Source organism: Mastacembelus armatus, chromosome 19 (assembly GCF_900324485.2).
Source record: "Mastacembelus armatus chromosome 19, fMasArm1.2, whole genome shotgun sequence".
NCBI lineage: Eukaryota > Metazoa > Chordata > Actinopteri > Synbranchiformes > Mastacembelidae > Mastacembelus > Mastacembelus armatus.
The window spans coordinates 19508588-19533955 of record NC_046651.1 but is presented as its reverse complement, the minus strand read 5'-3'; the positions used below and the strand labels follow the sequence as shown (position 1 = coordinate 19533955).

Here is a 25368-nt window from a genome sequence, read left to right as displayed (position 1 = left end):
TAACACCTGAGCTCACAGTCACACACACTCTGGGTTTGACACTTTCTGGACCTTGACGAGCTGCAGGTCGGTACCATCCTGCTGTTTTCATGTAGAATTGGACTCAGGCCTGGTCAGAGACTCGGGTGGGGATCAGTGGAAACAGACCTCAGACCAGGTTTCTGAGCTGTTGGAAGTGGTCACTAATGGCAGCTGAGCTTTTATTGTATTTAGAGGCCTCGCTCAAAATTTGTGAGCTAAACTTACTGAAAGAAAAAGTTTTAAATGACTCTGGACTCACACTGTTCCCCCTCGTGTGTCGACAGACAGTATGGTGAGCAGGAAGTCAGGCTGTTGTGGAGTTTCCACTCTGGAGGCCACGCTGGCCACCTTGTTTGTCCTCATGACGGCCGTGTGTGTGACGCTCATTGCCCTGATGGCTACCTGGAAATCACACACAGGTGAGGACGCACACACAGTAGCTACACGCTGATTTGTCAAACAGTGATGAGGCTGTTGAGAATTTTTCAATCAAACTATATATTTGTGAGCTGCTTCTGTCTACAGAGTGATGACAGACGTACTAACACCTGTCGACTCAGGTGTGCAAAGTAAAAACAGGCAGAACAACAACACTCTCAGTTTCTCAGCAGCTCAGCAGGTCTCGTTTATAAATGAACCTGGTTGTGTAGGAACCACTGCTGAGGAACAGACTGAGTCTCTGTTGCTTGAGTCTGAGATGAGAGTATCAATATTTGTATCTTCACTGTTGCAGGTTATTTATATTTGCAGGCTGTTTTTAAAATACTCTGGTTTGTACTGAGCTAAAATGTGAAAGAGCAGCGGTATAGTCCTTTAGATTCAACACTTACCTCTCTGATCTCCTGTCAGACCCGGGGCCAACACCTCCTCCCAGTCCAGGGCCTCAGCACCGACCTTACCTAATCGGAGTGGGCCGAGCCGACATCACCGGTCCACCGGCTGACATTCCTCTGGTCAGTGCCGTCAGACTCTGACGCTGCCTTCACGCCACATAGAGACGTTAACAACCCGCAGGGTCCCACAGTATCTGTAAAAAAAAAAAAAAACTGCACAGACAAACTCTGTACACCAGAACTCAGCAGCTGCTGCACACAACCTGAGACTTTAGTGAAATATGGGTCAACTGCATACGCAGGTCTGCTCCTCTTGTTTCTGGAGACAAGGCAGGGATCCCTCATTGATCATTTCCTGTTTGCTTCTTAAAGTATATTAAACCTGTAATTAAACACAGTGCAACTGTTTGGTTTTCCATATTTTCCAAACAATTTCTAACATGCAACGTGTTGTGGACTTAAAGAAAACATATATACACACTTCAGGACTGCAAGGAATCAAACTCCAAAGTCTGCAGCTGATCCCAGGCGTCTCCTGGCCGGTGGGGTGTGTTTGGACTGATAATATTTATGTTTTCTCTGCAGCAACCTGAGATATCACACTGACATAATCCAGTGTGCAGGCAGAGAACCATAAACCATCAGGCTGCCCTGTAAGCATGTTTCTGCTGCAGGAACAAACACTCAATCTGCCCAATGCTATTCACTCATGCTAATCAGCACAGAACCCTGGTCCACCCTCAGAAATCTGAGTTTTAATATCCATTATGACCCTGGATTTACTTTCTCCAAAGCTGGTTTTAAATGTCAAATGTCTGTGTTCAAAAACTGAGTCAAGAGAACTTCATTCAGAATCCTGCAGGTTTTTAATTTCTTCAGTATCACAATGATCCAATGACAAACTGCAGCTGATCACTGTCAGTTCTACTAATGAGACATTTTGACTAAATGCACCAATTTGTGTATTTCTGTGTATTTCCTGTGTATTTCCTGTGTGTTTAGATGGGCTATGCAAACCCTCAGCAGACGGCTGCAGGTATACACACCCGCCTGTACAGCCGAGCCTTCATCATCGACGATGGCGGGCGCAGAGTCGTGTTCGTCACCGCAGACGTAGGAATGATTTCACAGAGGCTGCGACTGGAGGTGGACCGACGCACACACGCGCACACACATGCGCACACACACACAGTCCATATAAACATACTGTGCTGTGTTATAAGTATTTACATCATTTCTACAGTACACAGTAAAAGCACTAATACCACAATGTCCTTAGTTGTCAATAATAGCAAAAATAAGTGGGATAGTAACAGTAATAGTTGTATATATATATATATGTATGAGTGTATGTGTGTTGCGCAATAACATTTTCTACATTATTTCAATATTTACCTGTTGCATTTATAGAAACATAATAAAGTTTAACGTTTAACTTGTTTTTCTAAATAAGATGTCACAATATTAGAATGAAGTGCTGCATTTATGTCTGATCACATAAAACTGTAGAAAGACTGACATGCAGAAGCTGACAGCACCAGCTCTGACCTGTGTGTGTGTGTGTGTGTGTGTGTGTGTGTGTGTGTGCAGGTCTTGCAGGCGCTGCAGTTAAAGTATGGGGATCTGTACCGGCAGGACAACGTGGTTCTGAGTGGGACTCACACTCATAGTGGACCGGCTGGATATTTCCAGTACACACTGTTCATGATTACCAGTAAAGGTTACATCAAGGCGTCCATTGAGCCGCTGGTCAACGGCATCGTCAAGGTGTGTGAGGTGCACAGCACCAGACCGGCCTCCTGAAACGTTCAGGGTCGGTGTGGACCGACTAAGATCTGCTCCCTACTGTTTCAGTAACAAAACAAAACAGTATCATTTAACGACACCTTTTCCAGAGGACAGACACAACCCACAGTTCCCTGAATCAGTGTCTTACAGACATGAAACATAAGCAGCAGCATCATAAAACTATACTAATGAATGTAGTTTCCATGTACTAGACTGAGCCTGATGTGTTAATACGTCCAACCTTGTTTCCAGAGTGTAGACATAGCCCACCGTAACATGAGGCCTGGCAGGATTTATTTGAACAGAGGAGAGCTGGACGACAGCAGCCTGAACCGAAGTCCTCACTCCTACCTGAACAACCCAGAGGACGAGAGAGACAGGTACATTATCATAGAGAGAGAGAGAGAGAGAGAGGGGACAGTGATGTGAATGCAGAACTCAGTGAACACAGTATATTTAAAAAATGCATTTTGGTGTATGTGACCTGTCCAGGGTGTCCCCCTGCCTTTCACTCAAAGAGAGCTGGGATAGGAATAAGGGGGTATAGATGATGGATGGAATTTAGTGTATGTATGTAGTTGATTGAGACAGAGATTATTTCTACCCAAACCTTCTGATATGTATAGATATTATTGATTAGTACTATTGGTCTCCTCAGGTATAAGTGGAACACAGATAAACAGGTGTTGGTGCTGAAGTTCACTGACTTGGATGGAGACGGAATCGGCATGCTCAGGTAATAACAAAACAACAACAACAACAATAATAACGATGACGATGACGATGTCTGTGTATTTGGGATTTTTTAAATTGTGTATACACTGAAGAAGCAATGATTTAAATAAAAAAAGAAACTGACCAAAATTTTTCCTCATCAGAATTCCTACAAAATAAATCGAGCTTTTATATCAGCACTGGGCAGTAACCTGGTCTGTGTCCCTCCTGACAGCTGGTTTGCCGTACATGCCGTCAGCATGAACTACACCAACCAGATGGTGAGCAGCGACAACATGGGCTACGCCTCTTACCTGCTGGAGCAGGACAAGAACCCTGGAGCTCTACCTGGACAGGTGAGAGGGCTCTGCCTTCAGCACCTGGACTCACAACAAAGCAGGAAACAAGACTTGAGAGTAAAAGACCAATCTGTTTGATCCAGGATTCCTCAGATGGGAATGAGAACTGAAAAAGGAAAACAAAAACAAAACTAAACAATGAGACCAGGACATCAAAATGAAAATAAAGAATTTAGCAGAGAGAAAGAGAGGCTGAGCAGAGAAAAAAGGAAAAACACAGTACACATTTAAAGTGAGAATAAAATAAATTTTGAACATAACAGTGTGTGTGTCTGTCTCAGGGAGGGTTCGTCGCTGGTTTCTCCTCCAGTAACCTCGGTGACGTCAGTCCGAACACCAGAGGGCCTCACTGTGTGAACACCGGACTGCCCTGCGACTACCTGAACAGCTCGTGTCCTGTGGGCGGGGTAAACACACACACACACACACACACACACACACACACACACACACACGCTCACACGCTCACACGCTCACACGCTCACACGCTCACACACAGTGTAATCAGCAGACAGTAAACAGGAAGTGTGTGTCCGTCAGAGTAAGATGTGTCTGGCGTCTGGACCTGGAGACGACATGTTCGACAGCACGAGGATCATCGGACACAACATCTACAGGAAAGCCAAGGTACCTCTACACACAGTAGAGTCCAGTAGAAACACATCAGAACTCAGTAGGAACACAGCAGGTGGAGAGCAGTAGAAACAGTAGTAGAATGCAGTAGAAACACAACAGAGAGCAGTAGAAACAGTAGTAGAATGCAGTAGAAACACAGCGGAGAGCAGTAGAAACAGTAGTAGAATGCAGTAGAAACACAACAGAGAGCAGTAGAAACAGTAGTAGAATGCAGTAGAAACACAGCAGAGAGCAGTAGAAACAACAGTAGAATGCAGTAGAAACACAACAGAGAGCAGTAGAAACAGTAGTAGAATGCAGTAGAAACACAGCGGAGAGCAGTAGAAACAGTAGTAGAATGCAGTAGAAACACAACAGAGAGCAGTAGAAACAGTAGTAGAATGCAGTAGAAACACAGCAGAGAGCAGTAGAAACAACAGTAGAATGCAGTAGAAACACAACAGAGAGCAGTAGAAACAGCAGTAGAATGCAGTAGAAACACAACAGAGAGCAGTAGAAACAGTAGTAGAATGCAGTAGAAACACAGCGGAGAGCAGTAGAAACAGTAGTAGAATGCAGTAGAAACACAACAGAGAGCAGTAGAAACAGTAGTAGAATGCAGTAGAAACACAGCAGAGAGCAGTAGAAACAACAGTAGAATGCAGTAGAAACACTGAAGAACGCAGTATAAACAGCAGTAGAACGCAGTAGAAACACAGCAGAGAGCAGTAGAAACACAACAGAGAGCAGTAGAAACACAACAGAGAGCAGTAGAAACACAGCAGAGAGCAGTAGAAACAACAGAGAGCAGTAGAAACACAACAGAGAGCAGTAGAAACACAGCAGAGAGCAGTAGAAACACAACAGAGAGCAGTAGAAACACAACAGAGAGCAGTAGAAACACAACAGAGAGCAGTAGTAACACAGCAGAGAGCAGTAGAAACACAACAGAGAGCAGTAGAAACAGCAGAGAGCAGTAGAAACACAACAGAGAGCAGTAGAAACACAACAGAGAGCAGTAACACAGCAGAGAGCAGTAGAAACACAACAGAGAGCAGTAGAAACAGCAGAGAGCAGTAGAAACACAACAGAGAGCAGTAGAAACAGCAGAGAGCAGTAGAAACACAACAGAGAGCAGTAGAAACACAACAGAGAGCAGTAGTAACACAGCAGAGAGCAGTAGAAACACAACAGAGAGCAGTAGAAACAGCAGAGAGCAGTAGAAACACAACAGAGAGCAGTAGAAACAGCAGAGAGCAGTAGAAACACAACAGAGAGCAGTAGAAACAGCAGAAGCAGAAACAGTGGCTAACTGTGAACCTGCCTCCTACAGCAGCTGTATGCAGGCGCAGTGGAGGAGTTGACTGGTTCTCTTCACGCTGCTCATCAGTGGGTCAACATGACAGATGTTACTGTTCAGATCAACGACACACACACGGTCAGCACACACACACCCCGGGCTGCTGGGAAACTGTGTTTGTAAACAGAAATGCTGAATAAACTACAACATTAAAGAAATGAATTAAGAAATATATGAATCTCTAAGTTTGAAAAGAGTCCGTGAAACTGACAAAATATTTTTTTAACAGATTGTTAGTTTGTGGTGTTTTCTCTCCAAATTTCAGCTCATGAGAATTGAATGTGTCTAATGTCTTTACTTTGTGTCAGGTCAGCACATGTAAACCAGCTCTGGGTCACAGCTTTGCAGCCGGAACAACAGATGGAGGAGGAGACCTCAACTTTACTCAGGGTGATTCTACTGTCAGTCTACTGTCAGTCTACTGTCAGTCTAGTCAGTCTACTGTCAGTCTAGTCAGTCTAGTCAGTCTACTGTCAGTCTACTGTCAGTCTAGTCAGTCTACTGTCAGTCTACTGTCAGTCTACTGTCAGTCTAGTCAGTCTACTGTCAGTCTACTGTCAGTCTAGTCAGTCTACTGTCAGTCTAGTGTTACTCTACTCACTTTTTGCTGTCTACTCCTTGATTGCAGTCATGATAAAACAGTTTATTTCTCTGGGTATGAAGGGGCTGTGGAAGGTGACCCATTCTGGGACGGGATCAGGGATGCCCTCCTTGGTCAGCCGTCCAATCAGACACAGGAATGTCATCATCCCAAACCGATCCTGTTCAGCACTGGGGAGGTGGGGAGATGGCGACGCATTAACTACAAACATCTTGACGACGATTTAACAGCATCAGCTGAAATAAAAATTTGTGTCTGCAGATGAACTGGCCTCTGCCCTGGCATCCTCAGATTGTCGACATTCAGATCGTCACCATCGGATCTGTGGCTGTCGTAGCTGTTCCTGGAGAGATGACGTAACAGTGGTTTACTAATATTACTAATGCCAGTACTGTGAATATTACTAATTACTAATACAACTATTTATAATAGTAGTGATAATACCACTACTGAATACCACTATTCATGAATCTACTGATAATACTACAAAGGCAGTTAATATTTAATACTGGTAACAATACTGCTCATACTACTATAACACTACTGAGAACAGACAGCACTTCTCATGACTCCAGGATTTGATTCTGACCTTGTGCTTCTTTGTGTATTTTTATCTGTGTTTGTGCAGCACCATGTCAGGGAGGAGGCTACGAGAAACTGTCAAACAGGTGAGAAATAACCTGAACACCTGGACACACCTGCAGTGACTTGTGATGATGCTGCACATCAGCACTGCCTGTGTTTTTGTGTGTGTGTGTGTGTTAGGAGCTGGAGTCTCAGGGGACGTTCAGGGACACACAGGTGGTGATTGCTGGCCTCAGTAACGTGTACACTCACTACATCACCACCTATGAAGAGTACCAGGTACACAGCAGCTAAGGCTTATGGGAATTGTAGTATTTATACCCATGTACTACAATGGCAACAGGCTTTCTACGAAGCACATGAACATTTAAGCTCAGTGTTAAATTCATTGAGTGAATGATTTTTAGCAGAAAGACTGGAAGTAGAACTACCTGTGTTTTTCAGGTGCAGCGGTATGAAGGAGCCTCCACCATCTATGGTCCGCACACGCTCAGTGCCTACCTGCACAAGTACCGAGGTCTGGCCAGAGCCATCGCACAAGTGAGCCTGGGCGGATTACTCCTTTAATCCTGTTTGCCATGTTATCAAATATAAATAACTCACATAACGAACAGTGTTCAGTGACAACATGGAGGATCTGAACTCTCAGACATGATTAATCCATTTTAAAACAGAAGAACTTCATTCAAAGTCCTGCTGTTTTTGAGCTTCCTTCAGTATCACAGTGACCCAGTGACAGTTGTCTGTACAACCATGGGTTCACTGGAAACCAGATCTGATCAGTCAGTTCTGCTGCTGTTGAGAAGATACTTTGATTAAATGTGAACAAACATAGGCTGAAAGTTGTAGCGTGTTATTGTGTTTTCAGGACAGAGTGTCAGAGCTGCCGGTCGGCCCCCAGCCCCCCTTCTTCAAGCAGAATCTCTTCAATCTGGTTCCTGCAGCGCCCGTTGACAGAAAACCAGAGAACAGTAGTTTTGGAGATGTACTGCAGCAGGTTTATCCCATCTACAGACAGGTAGAGTCATACCATCATGACTTCTGCTCACACCAACTGGTCTGGGGCGTCCCTCAGAGCTTAGTACTAGGAGATTTGAAATATTTATAATTGACTGACCGTGAAATAACAGCTGGAGCATCAAGACTTTTATGTTTTGTTTTCCAGGGTGATGTTGTCTCTGTCACGTTCGTAGCAGGAAACCCCAGACACTCTGGAGACATCGTAAGACCAAAAACCGCTTCTTTGTTTTTTATGTCTCATTCCTTTGTCTGTTCTGTCTGTGGCTTTCGTTCCGTCCAAAACTGCTCACTCTTGTTGTCCGTTGCAGAGAGATAAAACATTTATTACTGTGGAGATTTATGACAACAGGACAGAAACCTGGGAGGTCGTCCACACTGATGCATCATGGGAGACCAGGTAGGTTACTGAGCAGTAGGTATGTGCACTATGGTGAAAGTATTCAGAGCAAACAAAGGCACGATACAAGATCTAATCAATAAACTGTATCAGCAGCACTGTTAGGGCACGTATGAAGTCCTGTTGTGCGCCCTGATGTCTGCAGGTTTCACTGGCTGAAGGGTTCAAACCGGCAGAGTAACGCCACAGTCGATTGGCACATTCCCCTGTCGGCCTCCAGCGGCTCCTACAGGATCAAACACTTCGGACACTACAAACAGATGAAGGGCCTGCGACCCGTCATCACCCCATATGAAGGCACGTCTGACGTCTTCAGAGTCACCTCCAGCTTTTACTACAAGTGACAGCTGCTGACCAGAGGAACAGAAATCCAGAGACAACTCTGAGCTCAGTGGGGCTGGTTTAAAACCTGTGAATGTTATTTGTTCCAAATAAATAAAAAAAAAAAACAATTAAGACCTTAGCCTTTTTTACTGGGGGGTGGATTTTCCGTGCAGGTCTCCGGCCTCTGGGGCAGTTTTGCATAAGAGATGCAAACAACCACAAAGAAACCCAGACTCAACAGAATCCAAATGACAGCACTATGTCAATAGCAAAAATATTTATTGTAAACTTTTACATATAGAAATGCATCAAGCAAACCAGAACTGGACGGCACGGGGACTTTTCTTATCCAGTCCAGCATATAGAGGTTGAAAACACCGACGTGCACTGAGAGGCAGCTCAGGGCAGAGAACCAGCAGATGCAGCCTCACTGGTTTCTGACTGAAACACGACGACACAGTTTACACAGACATCAGGCAAACACAAAACATTTCACCTCTTTGTGTTTCCAGTGGTTTCAGGTGATTTCTGCTAGAAACGACTTCGTTTTTTCACTGATTTGTTTCCTTTTGTCCTGCGATGAAAAACGCCATCGCTGGCTGAATGATGTTCATGTTATATTGAAGTCTCGTCCTAGAAAAGGCCCCAGCACTGGACATCACATGTGTGCAACCTCTTTATCTTTCTCATAAAACCTAGTGATGCATCAGACTCTGTTGTTGTGTTCTGACCCGACAAACACACACAGGCGGTTTGTTCGTCTGCGGTTTGGGCTGAAGTTTAAGACACAGGAAAGTCAGAACACGCTGCCTTTGTCTGCTGGGAGCCCTTTTCTACGACGGACGTTCAGCAGATTATCCGCAGGAGGTTTCCTGACAGCTCCGCAGTGTGCCGGATTATGTCAACGCAAATATGTCCAGCTGTGACGTGCAGACTGTGATGGATCCGACCAACAGAACCTCCAGAAACAGGCCACGCTGCACTTTAAAATTAGTCTTTGGATAAAAATAAATTCCCTTTTTCAACATAAAGTGCTATGATATAAATATGCATCTCTCCACATTATACTGAGTCTACAAAAGGACTGAACACTGAACCTCGTCAACTGCATCAAACGTCTTCATGCTCAGGTCACTTTTCTGAGGAGCTTTCTCAGAACTTCACGGTTACAAGGAGACGATGACGCCATTTAAACCATCGGTTAAACAAACAAGCAGAACGTCAGTGTGACATTTAAACAGCCAGTGTGCTGCTGGGACTGTCACGCTGCAGACGGTGCAGGGAAATCAAGCGAACATGGAGCAGTCCTCAAGGTAATGCAACGTAAACTTTACAGCTTCCACATTTTGGGCTAAACTAAAACTTTTAGTTTCTTCAGGTCGTGCTGATTTTTGGAACGGAGGTTCAATATCTTGCCGCCTTAACCTGCCAACATCATGTACAGGAAGCCAGTCCCGCACACGTCTGAGACAGGCCTCAGGTTTGGTCCTTTCAATCCAACGTGTACCTCTGGAGAGTTGGAGTTTATGAAATCACGTGACTGGAAGATGCAGGTGGACAAAGGTGAGATGCTGGTGAACACTGGCACATCAGACAGTACAGGCTGAGGTCTGGTCTCTTTTTACACTTCAGAAATAAAAAAAGTATTTAGACTGTATTTTTCCAAATGTTCTGCAGTGAGAAGTCTCATTTGAGTTCCACGTAACAGAACACTGGTTTTAAGGAGGAAAGATCTCACATGGTCGTCCTGACGTCTTGTTTGCTGAGGAGGACTTCCAGGAGCCGCAGTTTAGCTTTGAGCTGCTTGTATTCCTGGTATTCCTCTTTCATGGGAGTACGATCCTCTTTTTGGCAGATCCTGTCACAGAACACAGACGTGTCAAAGCGCATCAAACCAAGTATGACGTGAATTTAAAATCAAGTCAAAAGGATGAAGTTTAGTCGCTCACCTTCCAGTCTGACGGTAAAACTCGTCCTCAAACTCCCGCAGAGCTTTACGCCGCGTCTTCTTCTCTGCTCTCGTCTCCCGCAGACACTGCAGCAGCTGAGACCTGCGTCAGGTGGAGGACAGTTAACTACCTTATGTACTTCTAATTTGTAGTACTTTATATACCGCCGGGTAGCTGACGTTAACTACCTTATATACTTCTAATTTGAAGTACTTTATATACCGCTGGGTAGCTGACGTTAACTACCTTATATACTTCTAATTTGAAGTACTTTATATACCGCTGGGTAGCTGACGTTAACTACCTTATATACTTCTAATTTGAAGTACTTTATATACCGCCGGGTAGCTGACGTTAACTACCTTATATACTTCTAATTTGAAGTACTTTATATACCGCTGGGTAGCTGACGTTAACTACCTTATGTACTTCTAATTTGTAGTACTTTATATACCGCCGGGTAGCTGACGTTAACTACCTTATATACTTCTAATTTGTAGTACTTTATATACCGCCGGGTAGCTGACGTTAACTACCTTATGTACTTCTAATTTGAAGTACTTTATATACCGCAGGGTAGCTGACGTTAACTACCTTATATACTTCTAATTTGAAGTACTTTATATACCGCCGGGTAGCTGGCGTTAACTACCTTATATACTTCTAATTTGAAGTACTTTATATACCGCTGGGTAGCTGACGTTAACTACCTTATGTACTTCTAATTTGAAGTACTTTATATACCGCTGGGTAGCTGACGTTAACTACCTTATATACTTCTAATTTGAAGTACTTTATATACTGCCGGGTAGCTGGCGTTAACTACCTTATATACTTCTAATTTGAAGTACTTTATGTACTGCTGGGTAGCTGACGTTAACTACCTTATATACTTCTAATTTGAAGTACTTTATATACCGCTGGGTAGCTGACGTTAACTACCTTATATACTTCTAATTTGAAGTACTTTATGTACTGCTGGGTAGCTGACGTTAACTACCTTATATACTTCTAATTTGAAGTACTTTATGTACCGCCGGGTAGCTGACGTTAACTACCTTATATACTTCTAATTTGAAGTACTTTATATACCGCTGGGTAGCTGACATTAACTACCTTATATACTTCTAATTTGAAGTACTTTATATACTGCTGGGTAGCTGACGTTAACTACCTTATATACTTCTAATTTGAAGTACTTTATGTACCGCCGGGTAGCTGACGTTAACTACCTTATATACTTCTAATTTGAAGTACTTTATATACCGCCGGGTAGCTGACGTTAACTACCTTATATACTTCTAATTTGAAGTACTTTATGTACCGCCGGGTAGCTGACGTTAACTACCTTATATACTTCTAATTTGAAGTACTTTTCACACCTGGAGGCTTCGTGCAGGTTGGATGTGGTGAGAGCAGGCTGCTGACGGACAGCTTTCACTTCGTCTAACGGGGACACGAAAGCTGGGTCGCTGTCCCGGTCGCTGTCCTCCTCACCGGCGGTTGCTCGTGCTGCTCTGTGCAGAGGTGGGACAGGAAGTTCCTGGACCGTCATCGAGCTCAGTGAATCTTCATCAGAACCATCCTCTTCCTCCTGAGAGACACGGTGACACAACAGGCTGTTTTTTTCATTTGACTTTTTATATCGTCTTAGCCTTTGTCTTCTGTGAAGCACTTTGAGCTGCAGCCACCTCACTTTACCTGATACCTGCACACACCTGAAGACAACACCTGTCAGTTATTTATGTGCAGTTTATCCTGTGACCTGACTGACAAACATCTAAACCTGCAGTCTAACACAAGACTTAAACGGGAGGAAGGTGTGTGTGTGTCTCACTATAGTGGTGATGGTGGGGCTGGCACACAGTAAACGTTTGATCATCTGGTATCTGTCGTACAGAGGCTTCACCAGGTTCCTCTCCCGCTTCGTTCCCTACAACACAAACACAACCAGAGACGACAAACTCACACACGAGGTAACTGACTCAACACCCCAGCACAAAATACTGGGTCGCAAGACAAAGTTAAGAAGTATCAGCTTCAAAATATACTTCAAGAACGCAGGGTCACTGCAGACTCACCGGGCGGCCGTGCACGCTCTCAAAGTAAAGCAGACACTTCTGCAGAGTGATCTTCTCCAACACCATCTGAGCCTGAGTCATCTCCTGCCACACACACACACACACACACACACACACACACACACACACACACACACACACACACACACACACACACACACACCAACGTTAATCCTGACTCACAGTTACTGAACCCACTGTCTGAACTGGGTCAGTGCAGAAAAGGTCTAAAAGGGAGATGAACCGGTGATTCTGGTGTGGATGCTGGAGTTTCAGTTTGTGTGACAGACTGACAAACCTTCATGTTGTCGGACAAACCCAGAGCCTGTCTCTTCTCTCTCAGGCGCCTGAACAGAGACTCCACCGTTTCCTCCAGAGTCTGCTTGTGCTCCAACGCCTGATGCCCAGAGTCCGACCTGTGGGACACATCCACAAACACAACACGCTGCACCAATAATCCACTACTGAACCTGCAGAGCTTGTATCAAAGTTACAAAGTGCTCTGCACAGTTGAACCACCTCAAATCAAATCTTTCCAATAATAATATAAAATCAATAAACTGATTAGGGACATGTCTTTGGAACCTGCATCATCCACCAGTCTGTACCACCATGGGACTGTCAGTTTGACAGTTTCACTGGGTCTGTACTGGATGTGTTGTCTCACCTGCAGGTGTTGCTGGTTTCTGGACCGTCCTGGTCCGTCGACTCGAACACCGACTTTCTGAGTCTCAGCTCTGCACAGAGACAGTCACACATCAGCGCTGAAGCACCAGCTGCAGTGATGCTCTGAGAGCCACTTTAACAAATACCAACGTTTAACATGCGAAGGCGTTTGTTTGTCTTTACTGACTGACATGAGAAATAAAGATAAATGAATTATCCAGGTGAGATTTTTACCTTTGAGCTGTTTGCGAGCCTTCGCCAGCTCCCCCATCACTCGCACCATCTCAGGGTTGGAGTATTTATCGTTGTGTGACGGCTGCAATGCAAACACACCAGGAAATAATCTGCACCATGACTGTGACTGAACATGAAATTTAAAGCTAATGCTGTTCTTTACTGCACAAACAAAACGCTTGAACACCTGCCTGGACCTTCTTTAGCCCTGCCCCTGGTCTAGACCTGATTCTGGATTTGGGTGTGGACCACAGTCCTGCTCCCAACTCTATACTCTATTTACCTTGTAGTTCATCTCCTGCTCAAACTGGTCCTCAAACCTGCGGACCTTCTTCTTCAGGGTCTGGATCTGTCTGCTGAGGAATGGGATAGAGGACGGGCACTCGTGCTCAGACTCACTGGTCCTGTCCCCCCAAGCTCGAGATCTGAACACGAAAACCAACACACAACAAGATGAAGTTTAAAAATCCGAGCTGTGATCCAAGCAGCCTTTTTGACTTTTCCCGTTTAGCAAATGTCTGATGTTATTCTGTGTTTTTCTTTGTGGCATCAGGTCTCACATGTCAACACATTGGTTCCTGCTAAAGATCTTTAAAAACACCTTATAGTTTCCTTTACAAAGTCTCTGTAGTTTCCTGAAGCAGCTGCTCAGTGTAGCTTTTATGAAACAAACAGGAAGAAACAGGTCAATAGTCAGGGACTATTTCCAGCGGCGGATTATTCCACATTTGATCTGTAATGAGCAGTAGTGTGGGGAATAATCTCCAGTGTGTTTTGATGCTGATGGAGCAAACTGAGTGACTTGTGTTGAAAGGAGGCAGCCGAGCAGACACACAAAGACTAAACTGGGTCACAAACACAATGTGAACCCTCAGCTTCAGGCCGTGGGTCAGAAAATACAGAAGAGAAGAGGAAGAAGGAAGAAGGAGATGGGTGGATTACATAAGATGTAGCAGAGAGAGGCCAAACAGAAACTGACAGGTAAGCAGACCTACATGTAAACAAACGTGTGTAAATAGCGGACAGGTGACCAGGTAAATAGCATATGCAAACAGACAATAGACAATATACCGACTAGTAACCAGACTCACAGGATGTACTGCTGGCTGCAGGGCGGTGACGGTGCAGTGTCGGGGTCCGAGTTGAACCTCAGGCTGTGGCTGAGGCTGGAGCAGCGAGGGGAGGGCAGGGGGCTGGGGCCGCCCGCCAGCAGCTGGAGGAGAGCTCCACCCCCACCGCCACTTTCTCCGCCTCCCCACTCACCTGTGGGGCTGCCTTTCTGCGGAGAGTAGGGGGAGTGGGGAGGACTGGGGGGCGGCGCTCCGTCAGGGGTGAGGGGCTGCTGGCCCGGGTGGATGGAGGTTAACGGCTGGTGTCTGGGGGACGGTGGGGGTCTGCTCAGGACATGCAGCTGCTCTGTAAACACACCAGGGAGGGGTCTGTTAACAGGAAGTCAACTTCTGACATCACAGCAAAACAAAATACACCTCGGACCATATTTACCTCAAACAAAATGAAACGTTTTCACTTTTTCTTCCCAAAATCTGTTTTGTTGGAGAGTAGCTTCTTTATTAAATCTCAAAAACTTACACACACACGTTGTAAATTCATATGAAACAGACTTGAAACAGATATGAAACAGTTTGACATAGTCAGAAATATGAAATAAATATTAGTCACCTTAAAAAAACACTGGTGCTTTCAACCACATCACATGGCCTTCCTCTATAGGTGCAGTAGTTTAGTTGCCACGGAAACGTTTAACTGGCATCACATAACGACCCTGATAACAGGTGGTCATAAATGGACCTGTTGTTCAGAGATGGTCTCTAAACCACCTCCATGATGCGTGTCCATCTGCTGCAGAAGCCCATGGGATGGACTGAAAGCTCCGGTAACAAACGTAGACTGTCCTGTGAGGAGCAAACTGAAACAATCCCGTCTTATTGTCGACAGAAAGTCTTGGTTTGTTTTTTTCAGAGCTCATGACTCAGAGGGATGGGAAGCTGTGAGGCTCAAAGCTCACTGATGAATCAGACCCATTGATGAAATTAACAGGGCAGACCTCCTTTAGAACATAATCAACACTAGAACCATCTAAAGAACCCACTGGTCCTCAGTGATTACTACAACGACCTAAAGGACTTTGAGAAGGAACAGTCGCCATTTATAACATTCAGTGAAACATCCTCAGGGAACACCAGAACCTAAAGGACCTGAAGAACCTCCTTAGTGACCTCGAGAACAAATTGATATAGACTAACACCATAACCCACATTGAGAAAGTGGTTTGGTGTCACAGAATAATGTTTTGCTGATTTGCTTGATAGTTTCAGCTTAAATTAAAACCAGGTTGTTATTTTGTTAAATCATTAAGGTGCTGGGCTTTAATGAGCAGGGTGCGCTCAGACCTCCCAGACCTCAGACCCCCCATTCAGCAGCAGCGAAGTGGAACAGACTCACGTGCTGCAGTGGTTCATGTCTGCAGCCTCTGCTATAAATAGCAGCTGGAGGAGGGAAACAAGGAGGTGGCGTGCTGTGCAAAACAAGCAGACTCACCAGAAACAGCAACGCTTCTAAAATAAGTTACTGTCCCGTACGGACGACGTTACTACATTTACTGCAACCAGAGCAGTGACTGTGTCTGAGCGGGAATAAAACAGGAACAATAAGAAGCATTCAGTGAGTTCCCCTCAGAGGGAATGGAACTGTCATGTGGGCTCATGGATACAACTTTATATGTTGTTGTCCAGAGGGCGCAAAATATACCAGCATGTATTTTCAGATGTTTTTGCAGGTAGACTACAACAAAAAACAAACACAAATAACAACACGGAGAAAATATGAGTAAGTCAAAATGTGACCCCAGTAAATTGATGGAACCATGAAGAACAGAAGGTTTTGGAACCGCAGACCACGACTGAAGCTGCAGGCAAAAAACAACCTCAACATCACCTGTGTGAATACTGAGGTAGGTCCGTTAATCAGACAGGTGTGTGGACAGACAGGTGTAGACACAGACAGACAGGTGTAGACACAGACAGGTGTGTGGACAGACAGGTGTAGACACAGACAGACAGGTGTAGACACAGACAGACAGGTGTGGACACAGGTGAAGTCACCTGGCGGGCTGTTTTCGTCAGCGGGGGTGCTGTGGCACAGAGCTAGTATCTTCGCCTCCTTCCCTTCTCCGAACTCGAACAGTCCACTGGGGCTTTTCTGCTCTTTGGTGTCCAGGGCAGAGGGGCTCTCCTCTGGGGACGGAGCCAGCGAGGGGCCCCCGTCCACCTGGAGCTTCAGCAGGGAACTCTGCAGGCAGAAACAGAACATGCCAGATACACTGGTCCAGAGATTAGCCTGGTCCCAGGGGGGGCTGAAGGTAGACTTTCACCACAAAAAACTGTCCAGGCACCGGGATATGTAGGGAGGTGAGGTTCTGTTATGGCTCAATAACTCCAGATATTAGCCTGGCCTCAGCCTCTGAGAGACCACATGTGGAGGTGTGGCACAGACGCATTGCACTTCATCAGGAGGATGTTATCTAAAGAGAAGGCTTGTTCAGGAAGTAGTCTGTTCCACAATCCAAACGGTGAGTCAGATTTTTCAGAAACCATCCTGTGAAATGAGCCATGATGTTTCCGTCTTGTTCGGCTTGTCCAGGGATTAGTCGGGTACACTCCACATGCATCTCAACACATCACACGTCTTTTTTTCTCTCTCTTCTCATGTTTTAGCCAGGAATTAGCCAGCAACGGTGTGATTGAGCTCAGCAGTAGAAGAGGAGCTGGAACTGTTTGAATTTTCATCCTCTCGGTCTGCACGTTCACTGATGATGATGATGGTGATGATGCTGATGCTGCGCTGGTACCCTCCCTCTCTCTCACTCACCCTCCCTCTCTGGTTGGATTACTCATCAGGCTAGCACAGAACGGGGGTGGGAGAGAGCAAGACACCTATGGGAAGCACGAGGACGCCTCAATCTGACTGTGAGGTTTTTCCCGCATCGGTGGGGGATGGGCTTGTTGCTGACATCACTGTCTAACAATCTCATTCATAAAAAACTCAGGAGGAGGAGGAGGAGGAGGTGGAGGAGGAGGTGTAGCTACGTGCGACTGCTCACACATCCACCTAAACGGCTCCAGCTTTTGGCTCAAACTAACTGATCCACCACATTCTCACTCCCATTAAAGTGACGCAGGGATTTCTCTCTGTCTGCGTCCACATCACAGCTGAAGTGGAAACCACCTGATGTGTGAACAGACCAAACCACATGTTCTCTGATCAGATCTGGGCCACTTCCATATGTGGTCCTAGACCCGATCCAGGATCAGTTCAGTGTCTGTGTGGCAGTTTAGGAGCTCAACGGTGTTCACCCTCTGGGAACCATGAATGTCTGGCCCAGACTTTGTGGTCATCCATTAGGTGGTTGCTGGTACTGGAGACCTGGACCTGCTGGTGGAGCCAGAGAAAAAAAAATTCAGATTGTTCCTCATGTATGAAACAACAGTGAGCAGGACTCTGAACCACCTTGGTCCAACACAACGCTGATCTGAACTGATGCACATAAAATGTGTTAAACTCAGTTTATCCAAAAAGTGCAGCTAAACCTGCAGCGGTAAAAACGTGCACGGAGGCCGGTGTGACGACGACCTGACATTTTTACTGTGGTGTTGATGACGTAAAGACGGTTTTAATAGCACATGAAGGGGAATCTACGAACAGGGGCTGGCATGTACTATTGTTTATTGTTTGTGTGTGTGGTGTGTTCACGGCACAGGGGCTGGCATGTACTATTGTTTATTGTTTGTGTGTGTGGTGTGTTCACGGCACAGGGGCCATTATTCAAACTGCTCTCGATAGCGGTTTGAAAACGAGTTGCCAGACTCCGTTTAGAAATCAGGTGAAAATATGGACAAAGAACAAAGTTTAACTAACTAATTAGTGAACTAACTAACTAACTAACGAACGAACTGGCTGATTAACCAACTAACTAAATAACAGGTGCTGTGTGCAGCAGAGCTGACACAGGTGGTTTGAAAGGAAAACAGGAAGCAGTTTTACTTCCAGCCACAGGAACGCGCACGCACCTGAAACGTCTGCGTGACGTTCAGGTTCCAAACGTCTTTTTACTGTTTTTGTGAAAAATAACAAAAACGCTGTTTGGTCAAATTTGATAAATCCCTTTCCGGCCCTGTTGGTTCATCTCTGCTATATTTCCTGTTGATGTGGTTGTTTATTTCAGACATTTTACCTTTACCTGTGGGACCCCAGACCTTCACCGGAGTAAAACCCAGACCCGTAGACAGGCCCTGATCACTCGGGGCAGCTGAATGAAGTTTGACTTTGGCTAAAAGAGGGAACCAGCGCGTTGACGCATCCTGAGTGAGGAGGGGTTGTAGGAGGAAAAACCGCTGCTCTGCATAGAAATCCCACAATCCTCCTCGGCTCAGCCAGTCAGACTAAATCATGGTCTGTGTACAAAGACTGGACCAGATCCAGGACCAGGACCTGGGTCAGAGAGATGTGTGGGGGTCAGAGAGTCCACACAATAGTGTTCACCGGTTCCAAAGGTTCTGTCTACTGTTCTGTCAGTTAAGTCCGCAGGTCTGTCTCTGAAACCCTGATTCAAACTGCAGAGTCTCCGACCCCCTTCAAATAGAAAACCTGGTCCAGGGATTAGTGTGTTACAACATGTAACACATATGCAAAACTGGGAACGATACAGAGAAGATTAGCATGGCCCCTGGCGCAAGGATGACACGCACAATCGTGAAGCGTTCTCACTTTTCAAAAACGCAAAAATAATTTTTGTACTTATTTATTTCTGACTTTGGTGTTTTGGGAGAACAGCGCCCCCGCCGAGACACGACTACAGTTCAGGCGGACAGCGGTACTGCAGCCGGAGAAGCAGAGACAAAATAAAATCCCAGAAAATATCAGGACGTTTGAAAAAATGTTCCGAGACACGAACGAAGGAAAAGGGACACGAAGAAAACCGGCAGCTAGCCGGACTGCTTTTACTTTTTGACCATTTCACGTCAATGGGATAGGAGGCGCTGCCCGCTGAGGAGCAGCGTGAACACGTTAATAAACTTGCACGTTAAAACGTCCTTCGCTGGTGATTTTGTGTTTGCCGAATTGTGGGAAAGAGTCGACCAGGTTCAGAAAAGCTGTTAGAACCTACTGGTATCGGTTATCATATCCCGTTTTTGTTCTGCTGTTTTTTTTTAGCGGAGTTCCGAAGCAGGACCGATGGATTCGAGTAAACGCAGGTTTCCGGTAAATTCCTTCAAAATAAAATTCAGAAAATATTTCTGGGCCTGGTCGAGCTGTGCAGGAGTTTGACGGTTCGGGTCCCGCCTGACCCAAGACTGTAAATGAGCCCGAGGGTTAGGGTCAGTTGAAATAGTTAACGTTTTAAAACTCAAACTCTGTCCAGTAAACTTTAGCCGAAATAATAAGTAAACATTATTTTTGACTGGAAACAACCTTGTTGCTTTAGAAAATCAAAATGACTAAATTATTTTGTTATTTTCTTCGTTGTGTTACTCTGCCTTTGAAATCTCAGTGGACATTTCCTGGTTTAAAACTTTAGTTTCTCGTAATAACTTTTCAGTTAATATTTAATAATATTAATATTTCGGTCATTTCCATCTGCGTCCATTAACGCTTGTTTTACCGAACATCCGGCGATATCCTTCAAAATAAAAAACCCTCTAAGGTCTGTATTTCCGCCTGTTGGTGCCGGAAGTCGCAGGTTCGAGTCCCGACTGAGATTACCTGATTGTGTTCCCACCATCAGAAATGTGGCCTGTTGGTAAGATATGATGCGCGACTGGGGCCGGTTCAGTTTTAATTTAGCGTCTATTTGACAAATTCAAGTTTTTGGACATTAAAAGGGTTTTCCCACACCAGTAAAACCAAAAGTGCACAACTTTACGTTTCCTCTTCTCTCCATCAGTGACCTGCACTTCACGTGGACCATGTCAGATAACGTGCTCTGAAAGAAATGTTAAAACAGGCCAAGTGAAATCAGCTCCTTCATTTCAACAAGTTAATGCTTCAGTGTTAATTATCCAATAAGAAAAGTGACAGGGACCAGTCTGCACCACCAGTACTTTTATTTTTAATGTCTAAATAACATGCCTGTACTTTCACTAGTGTTTGAATGCAGGAGTATTTTTACACTGTAGTAATCCAAATACCTCCTCACTGACACAAACCAGAACATCGTTTAATCAAACTACAGTTTTATTTAGGCCTGTTGTTTGTTTGCCTACTGTAAAAATACAGTTGGTTGATGTCACTGTATAATATTTCACTGCCATAAAGCAGCCATAATTAGAATGAAACCAAAGTGCAGTGACCTAAATAGAGATCTTTCATTTATTTTCTAATGTGCAACCAAAACTGAAGACCCACCTGTGTGACCGCTGTCCTGCTGCCACCACATTAACCTGAAACAAGGAACAAAGCAGTTTTTTTTTTTTTTTTTTACAGCTTTTATTTCTGAAACAGGTCAAACTGCTTTGGCAGATGTTTGCTTCGTTTTAACAGTCATGCCCATAAAGCTTCATTTGAACTGAGAGTCACAAAGTTTCTTCAGCTACAATAATAATAATAATAACAATAGCTCAAACTTTAGAAAGCACTATACTTCCAATATATACAAATAAATCAGTGACACTTGAGCTTCATCGCACAAACTCATGACCACAAAATATCGTCACTAAGAGTCGACATGAACAGGAATATGTCTCCTGGTCCAAAACATCTTTAAATTCACTGCGACTCATTTCCACCACGGAGCCGAACAGGCTGTTTCTCAGGGTGGAAAACAGCCTGTTCACAAACATATTTCACAAATCATGTTTAACGTGCTCTTTTTTTTTTTTTTTGGACTTTACAGGGAATCTGACTGACCCTCACTGAAGTGGTTCAGCAAAATTAAGAAAAATTGTCATTTCCAAACCACAATTTTCACATTTCCGTTTGTGTGCAAATTAAACCAATCGGATGTGAGGAACCTTGGAGGTGGCTGTATTTTTGACTCACAGAGCCAGGCTGTTTCCCTCCGCCCCCAGTCTTTGTGCTAAGCTAAGCTAACCGAGCCCAGGACACTCAGAAAGACCATCTTCTAAAATGTTGGACTGTGCCTTTAATAGTGTCGCCTGTCCGACTCCGTTCTGCCCTCTGGTGGTGAAAACTCAACACTTTATTAACGACATTTTCATGCAGAGCTCAGTCACATCGCTGATCAATTTACACAATATCACAACAAAATCAAACTGATACAAAGGCTTCAGGTCAAAGTGACACAACTATCAGCTACTTTTACCAAAGGCCACAAAATACTTTATCAATACTGCAGGTATCACAAAAATAAAGGAATCAGTTTTTAAACTCTTTCTTTCAGAAACAGTAAAGACTGCAGGTCATGCTGCTGTACAGCACAAACACTATGAACTTCGCACATCACAGATTTTTGTGCTGGGTCTCAGCGGCACAGAAACCTCACCAAGCGTCACCACGTTAGCTACAAACTGAAGAAACGACACCAGGACCTGACGTGGGCTTTGACTCAGGGGTCTGGAACCGGGTTATGGGAAAGCAGATCTGTCAGCAGCTTCTGATGTAAAACCTGAATCATCCTGACGGCTGCTCAGCCTTCAAACAAACTGTGATAAAAACCAGTGGGCGTGTCTGTGGAGCGTTTGTGTGTCTGTGTGTGGAAGTTTTGCAACTATGTACAAAAGATCAGTCGTCATGCTGCCGTTAAAAACCTCACAACATAAAGAACGAGAGAACGGAAAGTTTAAATGTAGAAATGTTCCTGTCAGCTCCGCGTCATCCACTGAGCAGGGCGACAGCTACTACACCCAAACTGTGTGTTTGTCTTTGGACACGAATCTTCCCCAGGCTCCAGATAATGACAAGCGAAGGCATCGGGGTGAGTTTGTGTGTTCAGGTAATTCTTCCCCCAGAGGTTCATCTGTCAGCACCGGAGGTCGTCCTGCAACGGGGGCCTGGGGCTGGAGTCCCAGACCCTAAAGACTTCCAAAGCTGCACCCAGATCTCACAAGAAGAACTCACAGCACAGACAGTGGCAGTCGACGATCCCCTTCTGAGGGGTCAAAGGTCAAGTGTCACCCAGCGATCAAGGACACTTGACGGGAGCAGAGACTTTACGCTGCAGCAGACCACGGCCATGGGGAGTGAGCTCCTGAAGGATCAGTCTGGATAAAATGCAGGAGGCACCTCGGAGCCTTTAATGTTTCACTTCTCACTTGGTTTTAAATGGTGCATTTACATGGAAACTACCACAAAGTAGAAGCCACAAAGAAAAGTTCCCCCGGCTGATTATCGAGTCTAAAACCAGGGAACCTGCTGTGGCTCAGGCCCTGAGGATGCAGCAGCTTCACTCCCAGGTTTAAGCAGCAGATCAATGACATCAAAGTACCTGGAGGTGTTGCAGCATAATCTAGGACAGAAAACAAGGCCTGTACTGACGGATGAACATTCCCAAAGTTCAGGTTCAGCTTCGTTCAGGTTTGTTTCTCACGGTGAAACCAGCTTTTCTGCACTGCTCCACAGCTTTGAGCTGAAGGAGCTCGGATATTTTTGCAGGCTGTGACAGAACAAGCTGTAACTGGGAAGAAGGGTCAAGGTTTTTGGACTGAAGTCCTGTTTTTAGACACCTAAGAAACAGCTGATCTGCAGCAACGTATGGGCCATAAAGCAGGAGCCGTGCTGATGGAAGAGCATACCCAAAGTTCAGCTGCTGCCGGTTCAGGGAGGAGTCAGTTTTCTGGGCTCATCGAGAACCTTCTAGGCATTGCAAAAAATTTTTTTTTTTTTTTTTCTTTAGATGGAGCACTCACATCGCAGAAATCTGACAAAGCTCTAAAATCTGCTGGAGCTAGGATAAATTCCCCAGAGTGTAAAAGTCAAGAACATCCTTGTAGACCTTTGGACCAGACAGACGTCACTGAAATTTCTACAACCTACGTCCTACTCTGAGAGACTGGAGAAACAAAGGTCCCTGGTCCTGGAAACGAGGACAAACTGGCTGTTTGTTTGATCCTGGAACTACTTCACCTTACTGCTCTTTGGGTTCATGGCAGCTCAGGTTTTTCCACTTACTGAGCACACACTGGACCAGTTTGATCGGCCAGAGCCCTCCAGTCCTTTTCCTTTGAAGTTTGTGTTTTTTCAGCCTGGTCGTGAGTCCTCTTCCTCCCAGACCTGGACTTTGCCGCCCACCATGGAGTTTGGGTTTAAGCCTGTGGGCAGGACCTTAAAAGTCGTAGTCCCACCCAGAGTTGTCGTCCGGCGGTGGGTCGTCCGTGTCTTCAGGGAAACTGTCAAAGTTACTGGTGTCGGTCGGAGAGGAAACCTGGACAGAAGGACACAAAGAGCTTATCTCTTAGATTTAAAGTTAATGTCAGTCAAACTCCTGAGACATCAGAGGACAATCTGCAGATTTCACATCTACACCAGCAGCGTTTAGAGCTTTCAGCTGCTTCTCATCAATGCTCCTCATGATAAAGGTGCCCGGGCCTTGGCTGTGGTTTGACTACTTGTATTATCAGACAAGTGTAGTGTTGTCAGGCACTTTTTGGTTTTTGGTGTTGGACAGTTTCTCTATCGATTCACCAGAAAACTTACTGTCTATTACTCTGGATAGACATTACCAAATGTGCACTGACATTTTGAGGTGTGGTAATTTCTGTGGCGTTTCAGGCTTTGTGGGTTTCTACTCACGTCAGGTATTATGGGTGGAGTCAGAGTTCCTTTCTTCAGGCCCTCCCAGTTAAAACCTTCAAACCACCTGAATCAGAAGAGAAACAAGTCAGATCTGATGCAGCTTTGAATAATATGGTCAAAAGTATGTGGACAGCTCCGCTCCCAGCTCACTTGTGCTTCTGGATGTCTTTGACTCCGTTTTTCAGGTTTCCAAGTCTCTCTGATGGATTATCTCTGTCGACACAAACAGTCATGACTTCAGACATTTATTCTGGGGCCATGTACCAGTGTGGCTTTGCTCGCACAGCGCCCCCTACCTGCAGAGCTTCTTGATAAGGTTGGCGGCGTTCTTGGTGATCTTTTTGGGAAACTCGATCATGTCGATGCCTCTCAGGATGATGTTGTAGGTTTTCATTGGATCTGGACCTGAAAATGGAGGACTGGGGACACACAGAAACTCTAAAGGAAACTGAACAGTCAGATTCTGTTGAACTCTGTTCGACCTCCCCTGCTCACGTCCTCACCTGCCAGTCAGCAGCTCGTACATCAGGATTCCCAGAGACCAGTAGTCCGCTGAGACGTCGTGACCCTTGTTGAGGATGATCTCTGGAGCGACGTACTCTGGCGTCCCACAGAACGTCCACGTTTTCTTACAGAAACCAATTTTCTTGGCAAAACCAAAATCCACCTGGAAAAGAAAAAAACGGATCATCTCATCACATGAACATGAAATTGGCTCCTGTGGATCCGTGTCCAGTTCAGTCCTGTATCACAGCAGCAGCTCACACTTTCCTGGCCATTGATCATCGAGCGTCCCACTGTGGGAACCAGTCAGGACTACAAACATGTATCTGAGCTGCAGATGAGTCCAAACCTGCTGCAGGATGGACAGCAGTCCAGTGTCCTGAGACACCAGTCCAGCTGGGATCAATGACTCTAAGCTCATTCAGAAAACTTTTTAGGGAAACACCTACTGTGTGTGTGTGTGTGTGTGTGTGTGTGTGTGTATACCAGCTTGGCGTATCCTCTGCTGTCCAGAATGAGGTTTTTCAGGTTTCAGGTCTCTGTATATGAG

General features: G+C 45.2%; 3 protein-coding genes and 1 non-coding gene across 7 annotated transcripts in view; 2 read left to right on the top strand and 2 right to left on the bottom strand.

The window, feature by feature from the left end:
- The first annotated feature begins 310 nt into the window (after window positions 1–310).
- On the top strand, window positions 311–8674 carry asah2 (N-acylsphingosine amidohydrolase 2). Of its 2 annotated transcripts, none has more exons than XM_026316233.1 (20): window positions 311–429; window positions 884–974; window positions 1857–2000; window positions 2445–2621; window positions 2895–3022; window positions 3301–3378; window positions 3592–3712; window positions 3997–4122; window positions 4256–4342; window positions 5664–5768; window positions 5999–6080; window positions 6354–6469; window positions 6553–6647; window positions 6920–6959; window positions 7057–7155; window positions 7321–7416; window positions 7745–7894; window positions 8042–8098; window positions 8205–8293; window positions 8439–8674. In XM_026316233.1, the coding sequence occupies exons 1-20, from the start codon at window positions 311–313 to the stop codon at window positions 8635–8637; spliced, it is 2199 nt and encodes a 732-aa protein (XP_026172018.1). In that variant the 3' UTR covers window positions 8638–8674. The 2 variants fall into 2 exon arrangements, with proteins under 2 accessions (XP_026172018.1, XP_026172017.1); XM_026316232.1 differs by having other exon boundaries at window positions 311–440; window positions 871–974.
- Window positions 8675–8877: 203 nt separating this feature from the next.
- On the bottom strand, window positions 8878–21003 carry LOC113135898 (protein FAM13C-like). Of its 3 annotated transcripts, XM_026316237.2 has the most exons (14): window positions 20970–21003; window positions 20460–20547; window positions 16670–17999; window positions 14639–14963; window positions 13831–13972; window positions 13548–13629; window positions 13315–13384; window positions 12946–13063; window positions 12648–12731; window positions 12404–12499; window positions 11949–12160; window positions 10567–10668; window positions 10356–10475; window positions 8878–10243 (listed from the first exon to the last, which is right to left on the bottom strand). In XM_026316237.2, the coding sequence occupies exons 3-14, from the start codon at window positions 16875–16877 to the stop codon at window positions 10207–10209; spliced, it is 1596 nt and encodes a 531-aa protein (XP_026172022.1). In that variant the 5' UTR covers window positions 16878–17999; window positions 20460–20547; window positions 20970–21003; the 3' UTR covers window positions 8878–10206. The 3 variants fall into 3 exon arrangements, with proteins under 3 accessions (XP_026172022.1, XP_026172020.1, XP_026172021.1); XM_026316235.2 differs by lacking the exons at window positions 20460–20547; window positions 20970–21003 and adding an exon at window positions 18799–19008; XM_026316236.2 differs by lacking the exons at window positions 20460–20547; window positions 20970–21003 and adding an exon at window positions 18805–19008.
- Window positions 19229–19336, top strand: LOC113136050 (U6 spliceosomal RNA). The gene has a single exon (XR_003296225.1). It is a non-coding gene; the product is annotated as a U6 spliceosomal RNA (small nuclear RNA).
- Window positions 21004–23250: 2247 nt separating the features above from the next.
- Window positions 23251–25368, bottom strand: part of LOC113135820 (cGMP-dependent protein kinase 1) — a 28023-nt gene continuing 25905 nt past the window's right edge. Inside the window, 7 exon segments of the mRNA XM_074933703.1 lie at window positions 23251–23943; window positions 24312–24378; window positions 24465–24527; window positions 24611–24733; window positions 24818–24981; window positions 25305–25340; window positions 25342–25359. Coding sequence (XP_074789804.1) covers window positions 23845–23943; window positions 24312–24378; window positions 24465–24527; window positions 24611–24733; window positions 24818–24981; window positions 25305–25340; window positions 25342–25359 — 570 coding nt within the window. The 3' untranslated portion in view covers window positions 23251–23844.

Excerpts from the sequence above, each read along its gene's own strand:
- LOC113135898 (XM_026316237.2), bottom strand. The coding sequence starts at position 16,877 with ATGTTCTGTTTCTGCCTGCAGAGTTCCCTGCTGAAGCTCCAGGTGGAC. Across the intron at positions 13,385-13,547 it reads GGCTCGCAAACAGCTCAAAG|AGCTGAGACTCAGAAAGTCG; the intron begins GTAAAAATCTCA and ends GTCTCTGTGCAG. Across the intron at positions 10,669-11,948 it reads AACCTGCACGAAGCCTCCAG|GTCTCAGCTGCTGCAGTGTC; the intron begins GTGTGAAAAGTA and ends CACCTGACGCAG.
- asah2 (XM_026316232.1), top strand. The coding sequence starts at position 311 with ATGGTGAGCAGGAAGTCAGGCTGTTGTGGAGTTTCCACTCTGGAGGCC. Across the intron at positions 5,769-5,998 it reads AGATCAACGACACACACACG|GTCAGCACATGTAAACCAGC; the intron begins GTCAGCACACAC and ends ACTTTGTGTCAG. Across the intron at positions 6,648-6,919 it reads GCTGTTCCTGGAGAGATGAC|CACCATGTCAGGGAGGAGGC; the intron begins GTAACAGTGGTT and ends GTGTTTGTGCAG.